This window comes from Calidris pugnax, unplaced genomic scaffold (assembly GCF_001431845.1).
Source record: "Calidris pugnax isolate Ruff unplaced genomic scaffold, ASM143184v1 scaffold347, whole genome shotgun sequence".
Taxonomy (NCBI): Eukaryota; Metazoa; Chordata; class Aves; order Charadriiformes; family Scolopacidae; genus Calidris; species Calidris pugnax.
This window is the reverse complement of record NW_015091298.1, coordinates 348,445-369,364: the sequence shown is the minus strand read 5'-3', so window position 1 is coordinate 369,364 and position 20,920 is coordinate 348,445. Positions and strand designations below refer to the sequence as shown.

Sequence of the window (20,920 nt, the reverse complement as noted above, 5' to 3'; positions counted from 1 at the left end):
GCCGAAACGGCGGGCCCATAGCGCGCCTCCCCAGCTGAGGGGCCGCCGGCGGGAGGGCGCGGCGCGGCGGGGCCGCCCTTACCGGGCGGATGGCGGCGGATGCTGTTCCTGCCTAGGCCGGGGCGCCGCCGGCCCGCTCCGCCATCAGCCCCGCGCCTCCTCGCAGGGGCCTTCTGGCGGGCCCGGCGCGCGCGCGCCAGTTCGTGAGTGGGGCTGCCCGCGGCACCGCCTGAACAGCCACATGGCGATGACAGGCGCTCGCTGCGGGAAGAGACTCCAGAAGAAAACAATCTAGACGTATTTTAGCGTAGAGAGACGGGAGGGAGTGAGCCTCACGTGCTTCCAGGTGGATCCGAGTGGCCGCAAATGTTCAGGCGCTACTCTGGGCAGCCCCAACGGGCCCTGACGGCGGGGGAAGCCGTGTCAGCTGCCACCCAAGATGGCGGCGGCCACGGCGCCGAGCCCGCGGGCGGCGGCGGGGGAGGGCAGCGGCTCGGCCGCCTCCGCCCTCTCCATGGAGCGGATTCAGTCGCTCACCGACTTGGCGGACCTGGAGGCTGCCTACAGCCGGCTGTGTGAAGAGGAGGTGTGTGTGGGAGAAGGCCCGTGAGGCGGCGGGGCCTTAGGTGGGGCGGTGCGGGGGGGTGCGGGACGTGGCACCCCCGGAGGGTGGTCGCTGCTCCAGCCCCCTCCGGGCCGTGCTGTGGTGACAGGGAGAACGGGTGCCTCGTTGGCACGGTTCGCACAGTTCCGATCCGGTACAGAGACGTTAAATACGGGTTCGGGCCCGGTGGTGCCTCTGTGGCAGTAGTGTCCCGGAACCGTGGGCAGATCCCTGCAGATTCGGGGGCCCGCGCCAAAAGCTCGGCCAGGGGAGGAGTTTGTGGGTTACTTGGGTTAAGAGTTGTGTAATGGGGTTTGCTTAACGGGTAAGGTTGACACGCTGGAGAGAAGGGATGTCACCCAGAGGGACCTGGACGAGCTGGAGAGGTGCAAACCTCATGGAGGTCAACCAGGCCAAGTGCAGGGTCCTGCATCTGGGTCAGGGCAATGCCAAGCACAAATCCAGGCTGGGCAGTGGATGGCTGGAGAGCAGCCCTGAGGAGAAGGACTTGGGGGTGTTGATGGAGGAGAAGCTCCACATGCCCTGGCAACTTGTGCTGGAGCCCAGAAACCCCCCACACCCTGGGCTGCATCCCCAGCCCCGTGGCCAGCAGGGAGAGGGATGGAAGGGGGGGATTCTGCCCCTCTGCTCCGCTCTGGGGAGACCCCCCCCAGTGCTGCCTCCAGCTCTGGGGCCACCACCAGCAGAAGGACATGGAGCTGTTGGATGGGGCCAGAGGAGGCCCCGGAGATGCTGGGAGGGCTGGAGCCCCTCTGCTGGGAGCAGGGACAGGCTGAGAGAGTTGGGGGGGTTCAGCCTGGAGAAGAGAAGGCTCTGGGGAGACCTTGGAGCCCCTTCCAGTCCCTAAAGAAGGGGGGCTCCAGGAAAGCTGGGGAGGGACTCTGGATCAGGGAGGGGAGCCCGAGGAGGAGGGGGAAGGGTTTGACCCTGCAAGAGGGGAGATGGAGCTGAGCTGTGGGGAAGAACTTGTTTGGTGGGAGGGTGGTGAGAGCCTGGCCCAGGTTGGCCAGAGAAGCTGTGGCTGCCCCATCCCTGGAGGGGTTCAAGGGCAGGTTGGAGGGGGCTTGGAGCACCCTGGTGTGGTGGGAGGTGTCCCTGCCCAGGGCAGGGGGTGGCACTGGGTGGACTTTAAAGTCCTTTCCAGCCCAAGTCATTCTATGATTTGGAACGGCATAGGTCCTTTCCAACCCAAATCATTCTATGATTTGGAATGGCATAAATATTAATATTTACAGGATTAAAGTGAGAGCTTAGGAAGGATTTAATTGTTTTATGAACTCTTAGAACTGCTGATACCTTGCTCACTGCATGTGCTTGACTTGAGTGTGGACCCTATGATAAGTTGCTGGCCTGGAGGAGAGCTGAAGTCACACAAGACTTTCTTTGTCCTTTTCTTTCAGAAAGTTGTGCAGGAAGAGCTGGATGCCCTCCTGGAACAGCAAAGCACTATAGAGAACAAGATGGTTTCACTTCATCGCATGGGGTTAGTGATCCCCACCCTCTCCCCTTCTTTCTGCTCCTGTGCAGCATTCGGTGCCTCCTTGCTTACTGCATGGTGTGAAAATTTGTTTGAGTGTTGTGAGGGAAGCACAGTCCTTCTCAGAAAATGTCAGACTTGAAATCACTTTGTGGAAGGGAGGAGTAGTTCTTCCCAGCAGCAGTAACAGAGGGAAGTGCTGCACCCTCACAGTGGTGTAGGCTGAGCAGGTTTTTGAAGGTCTCACCCCGGTTATTGTTAGGTTTCAGCATCAATGCTTGGATTGGAGGTCTTGTGTCAGGCTGCTCACCAGTATCGACAAATCACAGAATGATACGGGGTTGGAAGGGACCTCTGGAGATCATCCAGTCCAACCCCCTGCCAAAGCAGGGCCACCCAAAGCAGGTCCCACAGGAACGTTTCCAGAGAAGGAGACTCCACCACCTCCCTGGGCAGCCTCTGCCAGGGCTCTGCCACCCTCAAAGTGAAGAAGTTCCTCCTCACGTTTAGGTGGAAATTCTTATGTTCAAGTTTGTGGCCGTTACCTCTTGTCCTGTCCCTGGGCACCACTGAAAAAAGACCAGCCCCATTCTCTTTAAGTATCTTTATCCATCTTCTCTCCATATTGATCTCCAAATATATAATCTCCAAATATTACTGCCTCTTCACAGTGAGCTTGTGCAGGCAGCCTGGAAAGTCCTTGTAAGTGGCCTCATGTCTAGTAGAAGCTTGGAGCGCAAGGCTTCATTTTCCACTTCAGAAGTGGAGAGTATCTTAAAGACTCAGTGTCTTGTTCATGCCCCATCTGGTAGCGAGACAGCTGTTAGTCTGTCCATGCAGCCTCCTCCAAAGCCGTCTGTTTGATTTTGATGCTTTGCTCCTGTAGGAGAGGCATGAAATGAGAGCTACTGTCGCTGACAGGAGCGATCGGGTTTGGAGGAAGAACCATCCTGCTGTTGCAGACCATCTGACTCCGTAATATTTGCATCTCACCTTCAATTTGCTTGTGTTTCCAGCCCGAATTTGCAGCTCATCGAGGGGGATGCCCAGCAGTTGGCAGGGATGATCACCTTCACCTGCAACCTGGCCGAGAACGTCAGCAGTAAAGTCCGCCAGCTCGACCTTGCCAAGGTAACTGGACCAGGGGGGGTTGGTTAGGACTTGTCACCACCAAGCCATATTCTGTCTGCTCATGTGCTCACAGTGTGATGAGAGAAATGTGCTCTTCAGTGGGCTGGAAGCTGTTTCATTCTTTGTTTTAGCATTTTCTAAATTTTAATTTCTAATTTTAATTCTAATTTTAGCGTTACCTAACAACCTAGTTGTTAGGTAATAGGTAATCTTGCTGGGCTCCTGGATATTGCAGAGTAGAGGAGTAAAAAATGCATATGATTTGCCATATAGTGGCTGATTCTCCAGCATCCCCTTCTGTCCCTGCAGCTCGTGGTAGACTATTGTGTATAAGCTGAGGTCAGTTTTCATTAGCACTCTTTTGTCAGCTGTTGCAGCGCTGAGGAGGGTGGAGATGGTCATTGTCACCCGAGAGTGGTGAGGAATCTGGCATGTCACACTCTTTGTACAGAGGCAGGCTAAGAGGCACCGAGCCCCAGCACCTGGCACAACTGCTTAAATTAGAACAGATGACGTGTGGTTGTGTCTCTGGTCTCTGCCTGTGTGATAAAGGGGAGTATTGGCCTCTGAGTTCAACCTGATTTTTGACAGGTAAATGCTGTTCATCTCTTGGAGTCGTTGGTCTTATGACTTTTAAGTAGGTTGGGGTTTCTTCTTACGTAGTTGTTTATTCTGTAGAGAAGTATCACTTCAGTCTATTTCTTCCTTCTTTTCCCCCCCCATAATTCTCTTTCCCTGGTCCAGCCTGCAGCAGGAAGAATTACTGGTTGCCTTTCTTGCAGAATCGACTCTACCAGGCCATTCAGAGAGCTGACGACATCCTTGACCTGAAGTTCTGCATGGATGGAGTCCAAACAGCCCTGCGGAACGAAGATTATGAGCAGGCAGCAGCCCATATCCATCGCTATCTGTCTCTGGACAAATCGGTGATCGAGCTCAGTCGTCAGGGCAAGGAAGGTGAGTACTTTTAGGCCCCCTACCATAAAATTTTGGGCCCCCTACCATAAAAAAGACATTGAGGTGCTGGAGCGGGTCCAGAGAAGGGCGACAAAGATGGTGAGGGGTCTGGAGAATAAGTCTTATGAGGAGAGGCTGAGGGAGCTGGGGGTGTTCAGCCTGGAGAAGAGGAGGCTGAGGGGAGACCTTATTGCTCTCTCCAACTCCCTGAAAGGAGGGGGTAGAGAGGTGGGGGTCGGTCTCTTTTCTCAAGTCACAGGCGACAGGACGAGAGGAAATGGCCTCAAGTTGCTCCAGGGGAGATTCAGGCTGGATATTAGGAAAAAAATTTTCACTGAAAGGGTTCTCAGCCCTTGGAATGGGCTGCCCAGGGAGGTGGGTGAGGCCCCATCCCTGGAGGGGTTCAAAAGACAGGTTGATGTAGTGCTGGGAGGTATGGTTTAGTGAAGATGCTCCTTGTCTGTTGTGTGGGTGTTTATTCTTGTCAGTGAGGTTGACGGTTGGACAAGATGATTTTTAAGGTCCCTTCCAACCTAGAAGATTCTGTGATTCTGTGATGCCTAGAAGAAATGTCCTGGTTGACGTGTTCACACCCTCCGTGCAAGAGCATGACAGACATCAGCTGTGTGTACATCACACACGGACCTTTGCCTGTAGGGGAGTTGCAGTGTGCCTTCTGCCTTCTCATCCTAGAGCTGCACGGTGTTGGTCTCTCTGCTGGGGAAAAAGAGCAGCCCTTGGTGTGGTATTAACATTGTGCCGTCACTTTTCCCTTTCTTTTCTGTCTTTTTGACCAGGGGGCATCATTGATGCCAACCTGAAGCTCCTGCAGGAAGCAGAGCAGCGCCTGAAGACCATTGTCACAGAGAAGTTCGACACAGCTATGAAGCAGGGAGACCTGCCCCAGGTGGAACGGTTCTTCAAGATCTTTCCTCTGCTGGGCTTACATGAGGAGGGGCTGAGCAAGTTCTCAGAGTACCTCTGCAAGCAGGTAACGGGTTCTGTGAAACCCACTGTCTGGTCTCCTAGGGGAAAGCAAAATCCAATCTCTGTCCACAGGTGTTGCAGAAGGAGATCTTGGCTCTGGCTTGTTGATCTTAGAAACCAGCAGTGGCCTTCGTTACCTCTCTCCCTGTGTTTTGCACCCCAGGGTGGGCTCTCTGGTGTCTGAACGCAGATCCCACTGGCTGCTTGGCTTCTCCTTCTGTGTCTTGCTCATTGTCCTTGCTTAAAGCTCATACAAAGGAGCCTGGAAAGAGAAGAACAAGCTTCTGCCTTTCCTTGATCCTGGAGTTTTCCACAAGAGAGGAAAGGATCCCTGTTCAAAGGAGGAACGGCAGCAATACTTCTTGTGATGGGAACTCCAGTACAAGCCTGGGGGACAGGGCAGGGGACGGAGGTCCACCTCGTGAGATGAAGAATATCTTTGAGTGTTACCAGCTAACTGGTCCTGTTGTCATGCAGGTGGCCAACAAAGCAGAGGAGAACCTGCAGCTGGTGATGGGGACAGACATGAGTGACCGTCGAGCCGCTGTCATCTTTGCAGACACTCTGACACTTCTCTTTGAAGGTAAACTTCCTTTTGTCGCTGATGGATTGAAAATAGGCCATGATGAGATTGTCCATCAATTGGAATGCTGTTCATTCTAGCTCCAGGAGACCACAAAATGCCTCTGTTCCCCTTTGGGCTCTGGGAGTGTCATGCTAGAGGGACAGGGACACAACTCATAGACTTGTTCCCAGCCAGGAGAGGGCATTACAATAAGCAAGCTTTCCTACGTACAGCTTGCACAGGCACCAAGTGGGTTGGCAAAGGATTCCTTGGCTTCCTCCAGGAATGAGACTCTTCCTGTTCTCTGGCTCCTCAAAACAAACGGCCATTCCCTGGAGGTTTTTTCAGACAAGCAGCTCTGCAGACAAACAAATCGCATCCTTTAAGACTGAGCATCTGCTGATGCCTCCAGACCTGGCTCTTCGAGGAGGACCACTGGAGACTGAAAGCAGGGAGGGAAGGGAGAGAAGGGAATATGAATGATCTGTGGGAATGTCGCCAAAGACAGTAATTGAGATCCCATGGTGATTAACTGCCTTCTCTATTAAGTCTGCTACAATTCCAGGCTGCACCGGTGCCAAGTCACTCTCCCAGCCTGGCAGCCTTGCTGCTATTGAAGGTCCTGAGGCTTTCTTGGCAGTAGTGTCCAAAGAGGGGGAGTATTGCTAACTCGGAGTAGAGAGTTTGTGAGAAGAAAACAATCTTGGAGAGATATGGCCTTGGAGATGAGCTTTTTTTCTCCAAGGAGGTCCTGCCTTCACTAATGCTCGCTGACTTGGGCATCGGTGTGACAGGTAAGAGGGGAGGCTGATTTTCTTAGTGTTGCTCTTCTCCTGTAGCCTGGTAGATGCTTGTTATGGTTTGAGAAAACCCATAACAATTTATTGTTGCTTAGACAATTATTCTCTCACCCAATGACTCCTCCCCACCTGCAAAGGGGAATCGGGGAACACAAAGAAACACAAGGGTTGAAATATAGATAGATTTAATAGACTAAGACTAAGTAATTAACAATAATACTAAAGAACCAGCATTAATCCTGATACTGATACAAGATATATAAGAATTACACGCAGCCAATTCTATCAGCAGGAAGCTGTGCACTCCCAGCTGTGGACAACAGATGTTGGACACTGTGAGTGCAACAGCTTGGGGAGGGAAGGAAGGGCTCAGGGCTCCGGCACCGGGGCAAGGAGTTGTCTGGACCCACTACCATCAAGGGAGAGAGAGCTACACAGCAAACTTTGCTAATTGATATTGAATGTGACGTTCATGGTATAAAATAACCCTGTTGGCCAGCCTGGGTCAAATGCCCAGGTCTTGCTCCTCCTCGTCCCTGCACCTGGCAAGGCTCGAAAACACTGAGACCTTGAATCCCACAGAGCCTGGCGGGCTAGAAAGTCAATATTTTCATTAATTCAGACACTAAAGTCTTCTAAAAGCGCAGTTTCCCCAGCATTAGAAGAAAAGTTAGTCCTGTGCCTTTCAACCCAGGACGGTGCTGAAAGCTGAGACTGGATTTGAACGAAAGTTAGTCCTGTGCCTCTCAACCCAGGACCTCAGTGCTGAAAGCTGAGACTGGATTTGAACATCCCCTCCCAGGTTTAGCTCGTTTGGCTTTCTCCTGTGGAAGATTCATACCTTCATACCTTGTATCTCGCTGGGCAGGAGGGCAGCTGGCACACAAGGCATGGCAGGAGCTCTCTTTAGGAAGAGACGGGGCTTCTACTCCAGGAGATTCACACTTGCAATAAATGAGAGAGGATGGAAGGTGGTGTATGCAGAGAGAAGATGCCATGGAACAAGGGGTGGTGATGGGAGGCCTCCAGTGAGGCACTAGAGAGCGGCTTGAGTGTCTCAATTTGTCTGGAGAGTGAATGATCCCTTGTTAGGTCCAGCCTGCAGACCTGTAGAGCTCTGGTCTGGGTCCGGACTGGATGGGATCTCCTGTCTGAGTCTCCCTCTTGTCCTTCCCCTCTCCCTGCAGGGATCGCTCGCGTTGTGGAGACCCACCAACCCATTGTGGAGACCTACTACGGCCCGGGGAGGCTGTACACCCTCATCAAACACCTGCAAGTGGAGTGTGACCGGCAGGTGGAGAAAGTGGTGGACAAGTTCATCAAAGAGAGGGACTATCACAGGCAGGTAAGAGGGGTGTGCTGCTGCCTGACACAGCCACCTGCGGCCTCCGTCCGGCTCCGGGGGGCTCCGACTGCCACAGAATTGGCAAAGTTTGACTTTGTGTATTGGGAGAAACCTTGCTTTACTCTGTATTTGCGCTGATTTATAGCTATCCCTTCTGTTGAGGAGGAGGATTTGTTGGGAGGATGGTAGATGGACCCTGGGCACGGGATGCTTTGCTCTGCAGATCCCTGGGGCGCTCACAGTTCACCTTCCCCTCTGGCTTGGTCCTGTGCCTGTCCCTGGGCACGGGATGCTTTGCTCTGCAGATCCCTGGGGCGCTCACAGTTCACCTTCCCCTCTGGCTTGGTCCTGCGCCTGTCTGTTAGATGGGGGGCTGCTTTGACTGTCTCGTGGTCACAGCCCTTGGTGCCTCTGTTGGGGTTCCCACCCCACCGCCCTTCCTGGCAGGCTGAGCTCTTCTCTTTTGGAAGGAAGGGGTGAATTGATGCAGTTTCCTTCTCCTGCTTCCTGCAAAGCATTCCTGTCATCCTGCCTGAGTGAGCACCTCCTTAGGCTGCAGCACAAGATACGGCTGTTAACTCCAACCCCTCAGCAAAGACTTTGATGACTCCCCCTTTTTTTTTTTTGTGATTGCAGTTCCAGCAAGTTCAGAATAGCATGATGAGAAGTTCTTCTGCAGAGAAGATTGAACCAAGGTACAAACAAAACCTCTTTTCTGCTCTCTAACCTTCCACTCTGGAGCTGTTATTAGCACTGCTTAGCATTTAGATAACTCTCCTCGTCTTCCAGATGGTTTGTGGCTACTAAAGCATAAAATCTAATTGTTAGGTGCCCTTCGCTGCCCTTTTATAAAAGCAGCTTCTGTGGTGGTGCTTCATTCTGCTTACTCCTTACTTTTAAGCCTTGGCCCTAAACATTGCTGGAGGGCTGGCAATATCACTGCAAATCAAGGCCTGAGACTTTAATTGCCTGTGCCCACCACCTATTGATGGTCAGAGGACGGTCCTCAGAGCCCATGAAATGGAGCAGCTCCCCAGAGAGATCATTTGTGGTGGAATCAGGAGTAAATCTTTGGGTCCTATTTAATCTGTACTGCTGCTGCTGCAGCAACTCTGTGGCATCAGTTTCCTGCTAACGGACTAAAGTGCTTTCAATCCCCCTCTTTTTCTTTTTATCTTAAGTATTTGTATAAGCCCAAAAGTAAGGCCATTTGAAAGTTCACCCAGCCCTTCTGGCTTTGCATGACTTTTAAACATGCCCCGAGAGAAAACTGGATTTCCTCAAGCAAGATCTGATCTGTGAGCCTGCGGGACTAATTATTTCAGCATAAACAAAAAAAACAAAACATTTACTGTTTGCTCTGAATAACCGTGTGCGCGTCCCAGGCTTTCTGAGCTTTTGCTTTCTCATCCCTAAAATCAAGATAATGGTTCCTCGTCCCACTTGTGCGTTGTGAGGCTTTGAGCAGGATTTGTGATGAAAAAGCTGCTGATGTGGGTCTTTTTTTCCATAGTCATCCCTGATATGAACACTGCGTTCTGCGTTGTCACTTGCTTTTTTTTTTTGCTCTCACGTTTCCTGAGCTGTTGAGCTTGAACAGATTCTTCATCGTTTTCAGAGAAACACAGGAATCTGTGCAGAGGAGATGGAGGAGATGGCAGGGACCAGGCGTTTCTAGCAGGGCTCACAGAATCCTAGCAGAACTGAGGGCTGCCAAAGGTCTCTAATCCAACCTCCTACTCAAAGCAGGGATAATTCTCAAGTTATATCAGTTTGCTTAGAGTCTTGCAGCCCTTACAGCTGTGATTTTAATGTGGTTGTTCTCACGTCCATGAGGGAAAACAAAAGCTTCTCTGTAATGATATTTTTCAGGATGTTTTGATTGCACGTGCATTCTTGGCACATACCAGTTATTCTGCTGAGCTTTGCCACTCGGCGGCACGGATGGAAAGGGGCAGTATTGATCTCATAGTAAGACAAAAAGAGAACACAGGGCTTAACTGAGTTAAATTAGCACCTCTCCTCATGTAGTTTTGCTACCTTGATTCTTGCTATGTCCCTTCCAGGGAGCTCGACCCTATTTTAACAGAAGTCACCCTGATGAACGCCCGCAGCGAGCTTTACTTGAGGTTCATCAAGAGACGAATAATAGCTGATTTTGAAGTGGGGGACTCGATGGCCTCAGAGGAGATAAAGCAAGGTAACACCTCCAACACCAACACTTGCAAGAGCTCTGCCCCTTGCAGCCAGAGATGGAAATATATCTGGAGTTAGTGGCAGAGCAGAGTGATACAAAGGCGCTTTGGGAGCTCTCTGTGGAAGGAGGATCATGTGGTCTGGCCTCCCCAAACCAGTTTTCAGCACTGGTTGTTCCCTTGAACAGAGAAACCAACCTTAGGATTGTCTGCAGGGTGTAATAAACAAGGTCCCTGACGAGAGGGAGGGCACTTTGATCTGCAGGTACAGATCCTAAAGGGGGATGGGGAAACCCCCCCTGTTTCCCATGGGGAAAGTAGACCCAGGGTTTGGGAACTCCACAGAGCTCTGGAAAGCACTTCTGTCACCTGCAGAAGCCAGCTTAGCAGTGTTGGCTCCACGGTTGAGGCCTGTGATTTATTCCAGGGTGGGCTTTGCAGGCGTGTGTCTGTTGGGGTGGAACTGCTTTCTGGCACTTGGCTGAGGGCTCTCCCTTGTTTTTCGTAGAGCATCAGAAATACCTCGACAAGCTCCTCAACAACTGCCTGCTGAGCCGCACCATGCAAGAGCTCATTGGCTACTACATCACCATGGAGGAATACTTCATGAGGGAGACTGTCAACAAGGTAGGGCTCAGCCTGCTCCTTGTGGTAGCCTGTGCATCTGCTGAGCCTCCTGAGGGAGGGAGATGAGGGTTGTTGGAAAGGTCTTTTGTTTCCCTTGGCCTTGAAAAGCAAGTGGATCTGAACTTTGACTCCAAAAATACCCCGGAGCATCTTCCAGAGCCAGAAGATCTGCTCTGGTGAGACCTCACCTGGAGTATTGTGTGCAGGTCTGGAGCCCTCAATATAAGAAGGACGTGGACCTGATGGAGAGGGTCCAGAGGAGGGCCACGAGGAGGATCAGGGGGATGGAGCACCTCTGCTCCGAGGACAGGCTGAGGGAGCTGGGGTTGTTCAGCCTGGAGAAGAGGAGGCTCCGGGGAGACCTAATAGCAGCCTTCCAGTACCTGAAGGGACTACAGGAGGGCTGGGGAGAGCCTGTTTAGAAAGGCCTGTAGTGACAGGACAAGGGGCAATGGCTTCAAGCTGGAGGGGAACAGATTTAGACTGGAGATGAGGAGAGGGTTCTTCACTGTGAGGGTGGTGGAGCACTGGAACAGGTTGCCCAGGGAGGTGGTTGAGGCCCCTTCCCTGGAGATATTCAAGGAGAGGCTCGACGAGGCCCTGGGCAACCTGGTCTAGTTGGGGGTGTCCCTGCTGACTGCGGGGAGGTCGGACTAGATGACCTTTGGAGGTCCCTTCCAGCCTGGGCAATTCTATGATCCTATGATTCTATGATCTTCTGGGTCTATGGGGCTACTGAGATCTAGGATGGGTGGTGGCAGCTCACACATGGCGCAGTTCAGCTCGGGGTGAAACAGGCAGTTGGGTCTCACAGCACTGCTCGGAGAGGACACCTTTGCTCGCCGAGCTCTGGACACTGAGAGAGCTGTCTTTGCAGGCTGTTGCCATGGACAGCTATGAGAAGGGCCAGCTCACCTCCAGCATGGTGGACGACGTGTTTTATATCGTGAAGAAGTGCATTGGGCGCGCTCTCTCCAGCTCCAGCATAGACTGTCTCTGTGCCATGATCAACCACTCCACCACCGAGCTGGAGTCTGACTTCAGGTAATGAAAATATACTGGGTTCATTGTAACTTCCCTCCACCTCATGTTCTCCAGCCAGTGGTCTTCCTTGTGCCCTTCGCCTTTGAGCCTCTGGTTTGTCTTCTCCACGGAAGATGCTCATAGGAAGCAGCATCAGGGGTGGTGTGGGAAGCTGGAGCTCACAGTAGTGGTGGGCACCTATAGGACAAACAGGAAAAGGAACCTCATGGCCCTGAATCCCTATGAGATCAAGTCATCACATCACCCTGGAGTGCTGCTGTGCTTGATGGCAAACGGTCACCCCTAGGTGTTCCCTGGGTTGCCTGTGAGATTGCTTAGTAACGTCTACTTGGGGGGAGCCTGCTCCTGGGCCGGAACAATCCTCGCCACCAATACAAACTAGGGGGTGAGGTACTGGAAAGCAGCCCTGAGGAAAGGGACTTGGGGGTGCTGGTGGAGGAGAAGCTGGACATGAGCAGGCAATGTGCAGCTGCAGCCCAGAAGGCCAATCCCATCCTGGGCTGCATCAAAAGCTGCGTTGCCAGCAGGTCCAGAGAGGGGATTCTTCCGCTTTGCTCTGCTCTGATGAGACCTCACCTGGAGTATTGTGTGCAGGTCTGGAGCCCTCAATATAAGAAGGACACGGACCTGATGGAGAGGGTCCAGAGGAGGGCCACGGGGAGGATCAGGGGGATGGAGCACCTCTGCTCCGAGGACAGGCTGAGGGAGCTGGGGTTGTTCAGCCTGGAGAAGAGGAGGCTCCGGGGAGACCTAATAGCAGCCTTCCAGTACCTGAAGGGACTACAGGAAGGCTGGGGAGAACCTGTTTAGAAAGGCCTGCAGTGACAGGACGAGGGGCAATGGCTTCAAGCTGGAGGGGAACAGATTTAGATTGGAGATGAGGAGAGGGTTCTTCACTGTGAGGGTGGTGGAGCACTGGAACAGGTTGCCCAGGGAGGTGGTTGAGGCCCCATCCCTGGAGATATTCAAGGAGAGGCTCGACGAGGCCCTTGGCAACCTGGTCTAGTTGGGGGTGTCCCTGCTGACTGTGGGGAGGTGGGACTAGATGACCCTTGGAGGTCCCTTCCGGCCTGGGCAATTCTATGATTCTATGATTCTATGAAATCGCTCTGTTCATGTTTTTCATCCCAATGCAGGAGTGGAGATCTGTGACTGAAGGTAGCAGACAGCTGGGGGGAAGCTCAGAAACTGGGTGGCTGTGTTTTTCTTTCACCCTTACGTCCTTTAGATGCTGTCAGGAGATATTTGCCAACACTCTTGTGTTCCTGTGAACTTCCACTTGCCTTGTTGAGCCGGAATGCTGTCCCTTGTCACAGAGCACAGCTCTGCTGTGGTCTGAAGTATTTGCTTTAAGCCCTGGTATCTTCTGCTTGTCCCATAGGGAGGTTCTGTACAACAAGCTGAAGCAGGGTTTTCCAGCCACGACCTTCCAGGACTTCCAGAGAGGGGTGACCAGTGCCGTGAACATCATGCACAGCAGCCTGCAGCAGGGCAAGTTCGATACCAAAGGCATTGAAAGCACCGACGAGGCCAAGCAGTCTTTTCTGGTGGGTTTGGTAGCTGGGCTGGTGTAGAATGAGTTGGGGGGAGGGGAAATACAGCTGGGAGCTCTTGGGAACAGGGTTGGTGTTGGATCACACATTCAGAGAACTTGAAAACCTGTGCAGGTGCAGCGGGTGGCCTGACTTTGGATGTCTGGTAGATGCTTCTGCCTCACCTCATGTTTGTTGGGCTCCCACACCAGGCCTGTTCAAGTACGATCCTGTGTCTGCTGCAAGGCTGATTCCCTCCGGGCTGGGGAAGAGTCTGTGCTCTTTTGAGGCCTCCATCAATCCTGTTCTTCACAGGCTCTGCACAAAGGTGGTGGGAGAGTGTCTCATCCACACCTCCCTCATGGCTTCCTTGCCCAATCTCGTGGCTCCTTCATTCTCTCTGATCAGATCAGAGAGTTTCCATTAGAGCGGGGTTACCTGCTCTGCTTGGCCTACAAGATCCTCCTGTTGCCTTCTCTTGACAGCAACGCTTCTTGAGCAGGCCAGAACGTGGCCAGGGAGCACTAAAGACCCCTTGGAGACCACATGAAGGGCCTTCGCTCCTGTCTTGTGCAGCATAGCACACCCTTCCCCATGGGGCAATGCCATATAGACCTTGCCTGGTGCAAACGAGCTCGCTGGGAGAGCAACCCTGGGTCTTCTCTCTCCTCTCAGCCAGGTTTGGGCAGAGCTCTGGGCAGAGCCTCTGAGAGAGCTGGAGAGGAGCCTGACTTTCCTCCCTCTCTGTAAGTTGCCGGGAACACCCCGTGCTGAAGAGGCTCCTTGGAACTTTTACTGTATGAGGAGAGAAGGCAACAAAGGGGGCAGGAGGGACTGAATCCTTCCACTTCATTAAATTCTTGGTTACAGGTTTCTGCATATATTTTTTTTGAAGCAAAGCGCTTCAAATGTCGGTTCTCCTGCTGGAATTCCTCATCCACCTGTCAGCTCGCCTCATTGCCCTGTCTGCACAAACCCCTGCCTCGTGCTGACATTTAGTTCAGCTTCAGCAGGTAGAGAACAGGCTGTTCAGTGAAGAACAGATACTCATCTGGCAGGAGGGATGCTGGTTCCTCCTGCTGAGGTACGAATGCCTTCCTGCCTCCCCTGCTTCTCTGGACACAGAGGATAAACATCACCTCCAGCCACTCCTGGCCTGTTGTTCTTCCTGCCACAGTCACAGAAAGTTGGGGTTATACCCTTTTTTCCACCAGTGACCCACAACGGGGGCTTTGCTGCAGCGCCGTGGGCAGAATGAGGAGGAAAAGAAGGGGAGTAAAGTCCCCCAGGCTCTGTACTGGCTGCAGGTTCAGCACACGTGCCCCAGTACTGTCGCTCAGCCTCACGCAGCTCCGTGAATCTGCATCTGAAGGTGTTACTTTTCATCACACAGTAGCACCTCTGTGCCCTTAAATATTTGCATTTCAGCCTGTAGCGTGAGCTCCTCCGTGGAGAAAACTTGTCAGGGCTTGAGGCTGAATTGGGAAAGTTCATTGCTGGGAAATTCCAATGAATTCTACTGGGGTCTTTTTTTATTTTTTTTCCAGGTGACCTTAAACAATGTGGAAGTCTGCAGTGAGAACATCATGACCCTAAAGAAGACTTTGGAGGTATGATCTGGATTCTTTATTGGTTTTCGCTGTAATCACATTTGTAATATCCTCCCTTGGTGTGGGGGGGTGTGTGTGTCAAATAAACCATCTGGACTTCCAATATACCCAGATTCCTGAGGTCTTGCCCTCTGGCCTCAGGAAAGCAATTTTGAGCTGGCAAAGCAATTTCCCTCCGATACATCAGTAGCAGCTGGGAAATACCAGCTCCTCCAGCTTGTCCAACCTGACACGGGCTGGGAGCCAGTGGAATAAAAAGTGCATCGTTGAGATGCACTGGTGCTGGGCTAGATAGCCCCTGGCTTCTTTTCTTGCTGCCCTCTTCCCTGGCTGCAGCCAGCAGCCTCTGTCTATCCCAGGGCAAGAGTTTGGTGCCTCTCTGAGCCTGTGAGCAGCCAGAGCTCAGCAACGTGGTGGGATGGAAACAGCCCAGGAGGAGAAGCTCCACACGCCCTGGCAACGTGCACTGGCAGCCCAGAAACCCCCCGCACCCTGGGCTGCATCCCCAGCCCCGTGGCCAGCAGGGAGAGGGATGGATGGGGGGGATTCTGCCCCTCTGCTCCGCTCTGGGGAGACCCCCCCAGTGCTGCCTCCAGCTCTGGGGCCACCAACAGCAGAAGGACATGGAGCTGTTGGAGCGGGGCCAGAGGAGGCCCCGGAGATGCTGGGAGGGCTGGAGCCCCTCTGCTGGGAGGGGGGGCTGAGAGAGTTGGGGGGTCCTGGCACTACTCAGGAGCCTGTGCACCCCACTGGCCCTCAAAAAAGCACTGTACTTCATAAAAATTAAAAAAAAAACAAAAACAACTCATTGCCCAAAGCTTAGTGCTGTCAGGGAAGGAGTGTGAGGAGGAAGGTGACAGGAGTCACTCCAGACTCTCTTCAGGCTGAGGGAGTCAGGGGGGTTCAGCCTGGAGAAGAGAAAGCTCCGGGGAGACCTTCCAGCCCCTTCCAGTCCCTCAAGGGGCTCCAGGAAAGCTGGGGAGGGACTCTGGATCAGGGAGGGGAGCCCCAGGAGGAGGGGGAAGGGTTTGACCCTGCAAGAGGGGAGCTGGAGCTGAGATGTGGGGAAGAACTTGTTTGGTGGGAGGGTGGTGAGAGCCTGGCCCAGGTTGGCCAGAGAAGCTGTGGCTGCCCCATCCCTGGAGGGGTTCAAGGGCAGGTTGGAGGGGGCTTGGAGCAACCTGGTGTGGTGGGAGGTGTCCCTGCCCAGGGCAGGGGGTGGCACTGGGGGGGCTTTAAAGTTCTTTCCAGCCCAAATCATTCCATGATTAATTTGCAACTTGCTGGTGGATCTTTTCCCTGCAGAGCGACTGCAGCAAACTGCTGAGCCAGGGCTTTGGGGGTGAGCAAGCACAGGCCAAGATTGAGAGCTGCCTCTCGGACATGGCTGCCGTCTCCAACAAATTCCGTGACCTGCTGCAGGTGAGCATCTTGCCAAATTACTGCTGGTCTCCAGCGCTGGCTGGCCGGTGTCTTCAGGAAGAGCTCAGGCAAGAATCATCCTGGGCCACATCTGGTTCCAGGAGCGCTGGGTCGGGGTGTGGCAGGGGGTGGCACTGGGGGGGCTTTAAAGTTCTTTCCAGCCCAAATCATTCCATGATTAATTTGCAACTTGCTGGTGGATCTTTTCCCTGCAGAGCGACTGCAGCAAACTGCTGAGCCAGGGCTTTGGGGGTGAGCAAGCACAGGCCAAGATTGAGAGCTGCCTCTCGGACATGGCTGCCGTCTCCAACAAATTCCGTGACCTGCTGCAGGTGAGCATCTTGCCAAATTACTGCTGGTCTCCAGCGCTGGCTGGCCGGTGTCTTCAGGAAGAGCTCAGGCAAGAATCATCCTGGGCCACATCTGGTTCCAGGAGCGCTGGGTCGGGGTGTGGGAGGGAGCAAATCGATCACCTTTGAGGCATGGAAACCAATCCAGCCCATTTGCACGGACACATCACCTGGGAGCTGCCTAAAAAGCACTGGAAGCAGCTGCAGAGCCAGAAGGGACGTTGCTCCCTTTGTCCTCGCTCAGCACAGAGGCATAGTTGGTTCAGCATTTTCAGGAGAAGAAATATTAATAGCATTTTTTCCATCTCCTCTCTTCTCCCTCGTGGCGCAGCGCGTTGTCAAGTTGTCCAGAGCCTCGTTAGGTAATGCTCAGGCTGGAGAAGGGCTGCTCTTCTCTCCGGTTTCTCCTCCTTTCCCAAACAGAAGGGTTTCTCCTCCTTTCCCCGGTGTGGGGCAAAAGGCTCTCTGGCTACATCCACTGGCTCGCGTGGCACGATGGGGCCTCTTGCCCTAAAATTTCACAGTGCTTTCTGGCCGGGAGGGAAGCAGGAAGAGCTGGTATCTCCTGGGGAAGGAAGCCAAGCAAAACAGAACGTTTTCAACCAGCTTTGCCATCAGCTTTGTACTCCACAGAGGGGGTACAGACCATCTCCTGGACAGGCTGGAGAGGGGCCCAGGTGAACCTCATGAGGTTCAACAAGAGCAAATGCAAGGTTCTGCACCTGGGCCGGAACAATCCTCGCCACCAATACAAACTGGGGGGTGAGGGATTGGAAAGCAGCCCTGAGGAAAGGGACTTGGGGGTGCTGGTGGAGGAGAAGCTGGACATGAGCAGGCAGTGGGCACTTGCAGCCCAGAAGGCCAATCCCATCCCGGGCTGCATCAAAAGATGCGTTGCCAGCAGGTCCAGAGAGGGGATTCTGCCACTTTACTCTGCTCTGGTGAGACCTCACCTGGAGTATTGTGTGCAGGTGGGGGGGGGTGGGACTTGATGACCCTTGGAGGTCCCTTCCGGCCTGGGCAATTCTATGATCCTATGATTTTTCTGCAGTTTGCTGCAGTCGGATGCCTTCAGAGCAGCATTGCCAGCAAACCCCCTTGAGGCTCGTGGTCAGCATGGAAAGCAGAGAGCTCCTCAGTGAGGAGTAAAACTCTCCGGTCTAGCGCCAGTGCAGAATTAAAAGGGGCTGCAAAGCAATCAGGAGGCTGAGCAGCAGGCTCCTGGGCTGCCTGAGTCACACCCGCATTGAATTTGCCTTGGAAAAGGGCAATTGCCAGCAGGGCCTGCTCAGAAATGCCAATTTGAGTTAAAAACTTTCATCAGATGCCAGGCAGTACCGGTACCTGAATGGTTTCATGCTGGGTGAGCTTTCTTGATGTCTTGCTGAGCCGAAATGGGGGCGGTTGGCAGGAGAGGGCTTTCGGAGAGCTCTCCAGCATCAGAGGGGCCAGAAGAGCCTTCGCTGACAACCTGCTGCTCCGGGGAGATGGCACGCGCTGGGGTTATGATTAATTCAGGGAACTAACTGCTGTTACAGCTTTTTATCCTCCTTTTAGCTTCTCCTGCTGAGCTAAGCTGCGCGGGAGGTGGGAGGCATCAGCTGAGTCCAATCACTGTGGCCTCCTGGCTGGCACGGGGTGGAAAGGCTGGTGTTTGCCTCCTTTCCTACCCTGGTGGGATGAGAATCAAACCCCTCTGTCCTGCCAGCAAACCTCTGTAGCTGCACAGGAAGGGCTGGGCAAGCACGAGACCTTCAGAGCGGGCTGCAAGTCAGCACAACAGCAGCTTTTAGACCAACATCCTTCCTCTTTTCTTGTCGTCCTGGTGTCCCCAGAGCCCTCCAGTGCTGGAAGAAGGGTGGGATCTGGGACTTCTGGGTTCAGTTTTCCATGGGTCGGTTTCCCCAGCTCACAGTGAGAGTGTGAGGCAGCATCAAGACAGCGTGGCCTGCACAGGAAGGGCTGGGCAAGCACGAGACCTTCAGAGCGGGCTGCAAGTCAGCACAACAGCAGCTTTTAGACCAACATCCTTCCTCTTTTCTTGTCGTCCTGGTGTCCCCAGAGCCCTCCAGTGCTGGAAGAAGGGTGGGATCTGGGACTTCTGGGTCCAGTTTTCCATGGGTCGGTTTCCCCAGCTCGCAGTGAGGGTGTGAGGCAGCATCAAGACAGCTTGGCTTTGCCCAGGGAAGTGGTGGGAGTCACCATCCCTGGAGGTATTTAAAAGATGGGTATTCATAGTGCTTAGAGATACGGTTCACTAATAGTTTTTTCAGTGTTGGTCCATCCCTGGAGGTATTTAAAAGATGGGTATTTATAGCGCTTAGAGATATGGTTCAGTAATGGTTTTTGTCAGTGTTGGTCTCGATGGTTGGACTCAATGATCTGAAAGGTCCCTTCCAACCTGGACAATTCTATGGTTCTAAAGGTTGTGTGTCGTTGGACAATAGCTGTGCTCTGTCACTCTCCTGTCCTCTTCCTGTCCCCCCTCAGGAAGGTCTCAACGAGCTGAACAGCACAGCCATCAAACCCCAGGTGAAGCCCTGGATCAACCTCTTCCTCTCCGTCTCCCACAACATCGAGGAGGTAAAGCTCCGCGTTCTCCGCTCCCAGCCCTGCTTCTGCACTCTCTGCTTGGCAGCAGAAGTCAGAGCAACCACTGTCTCATTCCCCTCAGTTCTCCCCTCTTCTCTCAGAGCAACAGTAAATGCTCAGCACTTGCTCTGCATCTAAGCCTGGAAAGGGGCACTTGGCTGGAGAGGAGCTTGAGGAAACAGAAGGGGTCCCTTCCTGTCCTGGCAGGCCCACTAAACATCCCTTTTTTTTTTTTGTATTTCAATGTCAGGAAGAGTTCAGCGACTATGAAGCTAACGACCCGTGGGTCCAGCAGTTCATCGTCAACCTGGAACAGCAGATGACAGAGTTCAAGGTGAGCAGGGGGACGTGGCAACCAGACGTGATGATGCTTCTTGTTTGTTGTGTGGGTGTCTATTTTTGTCAGTTAGGTTGATGGTTGGACAAGATGATCTTTAAGGTCCCTTCCAACCTAGAGGATTCTGTGATTCTGTGAATTTTCAAAGCCTCCTTGCGGGCCCTACATTCTTTTGCCAGTGCTTTCTGCTCACTGAGCATGCAAGTGATGGGTCTTTATTTGGAAGCTCTGGTAGGTTTGTTTTTTATGGCCCTGTGCTCAGTTTTCCCCGAGTAGAATGACACTGGTCTCTCCTTCCAGGCTGGGCTGTCCCCGGTGATTTACGATACCCTCACTGGTCTGATGACCAGTCTCATAGCCATCGAGCTGGAGAAAGTGCTGCTCAAATCCACCTTCAGCAGGGTAAGCAAAACACCGTCCTCTACCCTCTTAGAGTCCCTGGCCAGACTGCAAAGGTGCCCTCCAAGGGATGGAGCAGGGCAAAATGAACCTCAAAGAAGCTCCTCCACCGCCGGTGCCTGGCTCGGGGAGACCTTACATGAGCACACACAGGGAGAAAGTGCATTTTTTTTGTGGTGGGGCTGGGAAGATAAGGGTCTGCAGAAAGGCCTGCAGTGACAGGACGAGGGGCAATGGCTTCAAGCTGGAGGGGAACAGATTTAGACTGGAGATGAGGAGAGGGTTCTTCACTGTGAGGGTGGTGGAGCACTGGAACAGGTTGCCCAGGGAGGTGGTTGAGGCCCCATCCCTGGAGATATTCAAGGAGAGGCTCGACGAGGCCCTGGGCAACCTGGTCTAGTTGGGGGTGTCCCTGCTGACTGCGGGGAGGTGGGACTAGATGGCCTTTGGAGGTCCCTTCCGGCCTGGACAACTCTATGATTCTATGATTTTAAGGTGGGTCTAAGTGTAAGGCAGATGAACCTGCAATAAGTGGTCTAACTGGAACCCTCCTGCTCAGAGACCTTCCCCTGTAACTTCTGTTAACGTTGTGTTTGGTGCAACCTGCTTGGAGGGTTGACAGCAGCTTCCCTTGGTCCCCACAGCTCGGCGGGCTGCAGTTCGACAAGGAGCTGAGGTCTCTCATAGCCTATCTCACCACCGTCACCACCTGGACCATCCGGGACAAGTTTGCCCGTCTTTCCCAGATGGCCACCATCCTCAACCTGGAAAGGGTGAGCTACACTCTGTCTGCTTTTACTGGGTGGAGGGGGAGGTGAGGATTGAGTCCTGCAAAGGGCAACAAAGATGATTCAAGGATTGGAGCATCTCCCTTATGAGGAGAGACTGAGAGAGCTGGGACTCTTTAGCCTGGAGAAGAGAAGGC

General features: G+C 53.3%; 2 protein-coding genes across 3 annotated transcripts in view; one reads left to right on the top strand and one right to left on the bottom strand.

Annotated features, from left to right (window-relative positions):
- The window catches only part of SF3B3 (splicing factor 3b subunit 3), a 34,459-nt gene extending 34,268 nt beyond the window's left edge, over window positions 1-191 (bottom strand). Inside the window, exon 1 of the mRNA XM_014960767.1 lies at window positions 83-191. The gene's annotated coding sequence lies outside the window, so the exon portion shown is untranslated. The remainder of the gene's footprint in view (window positions 1-82) is intronic.
- A 222-nt stretch (window positions 192-413) lies between these two features.
- COG4 (component of oligomeric golgi complex 4) overlaps window positions 414-20,920 on the top strand; it is a 32,897-nt gene continuing 12,390 nt past the window's right edge. Inside the window, exons 1-18 of one of the 2 annotated variants that reach the window (XM_014960769.1) lie at window positions 414-586; window positions 2,026-2,108; window positions 3,119-3,233; window positions 4,016-4,190; window positions 4,988-5,181; window positions 5,655-5,760; window positions 7,730-7,887; window positions 8,524-8,582; window positions 9,954-10,087; window positions 10,591-10,709; window positions 11,587-11,753; window positions 13,135-13,300; window positions 14,833-14,895; window positions 16,201-16,317; window positions 19,158-19,250; window positions 19,510-19,593; window positions 19,897-19,998; window positions 20,640-20,768. In XM_014960769.1, coding sequence (XP_014816255.1) covers window positions 440-586; window positions 2,026-2,108; window positions 3,119-3,233; window positions 4,016-4,190; window positions 4,988-5,181; window positions 5,655-5,760; window positions 7,730-7,887; window positions 8,524-8,582; window positions 9,954-10,087; window positions 10,591-10,709; window positions 11,587-11,753; window positions 13,135-13,300; window positions 14,833-14,895; window positions 16,201-16,317; window positions 19,158-19,250; window positions 19,510-19,593; window positions 19,897-19,998; window positions 20,640-20,768 — 2,211 coding nt within the window. In that variant the 5' untranslated portion in view covers window positions 414-439. The remainder of the gene's footprint in view (window positions 587-2,025; window positions 2,109-3,118; window positions 3,234-4,015; window positions 4,191-4,987; window positions 5,182-5,654; window positions 5,761-7,729; window positions 7,888-8,523; window positions 8,583-9,953; window positions 10,088-10,590; window positions 10,710-11,586; window positions 11,754-13,134; window positions 13,301-14,832; window positions 14,896-16,200; window positions 16,318-19,157; window positions 19,251-19,509; window positions 19,594-19,896; window positions 19,999-20,639; window positions 20,769-20,920) is intronic. The other variant, XM_014960768.1, reaches the window with a different exon arrangement.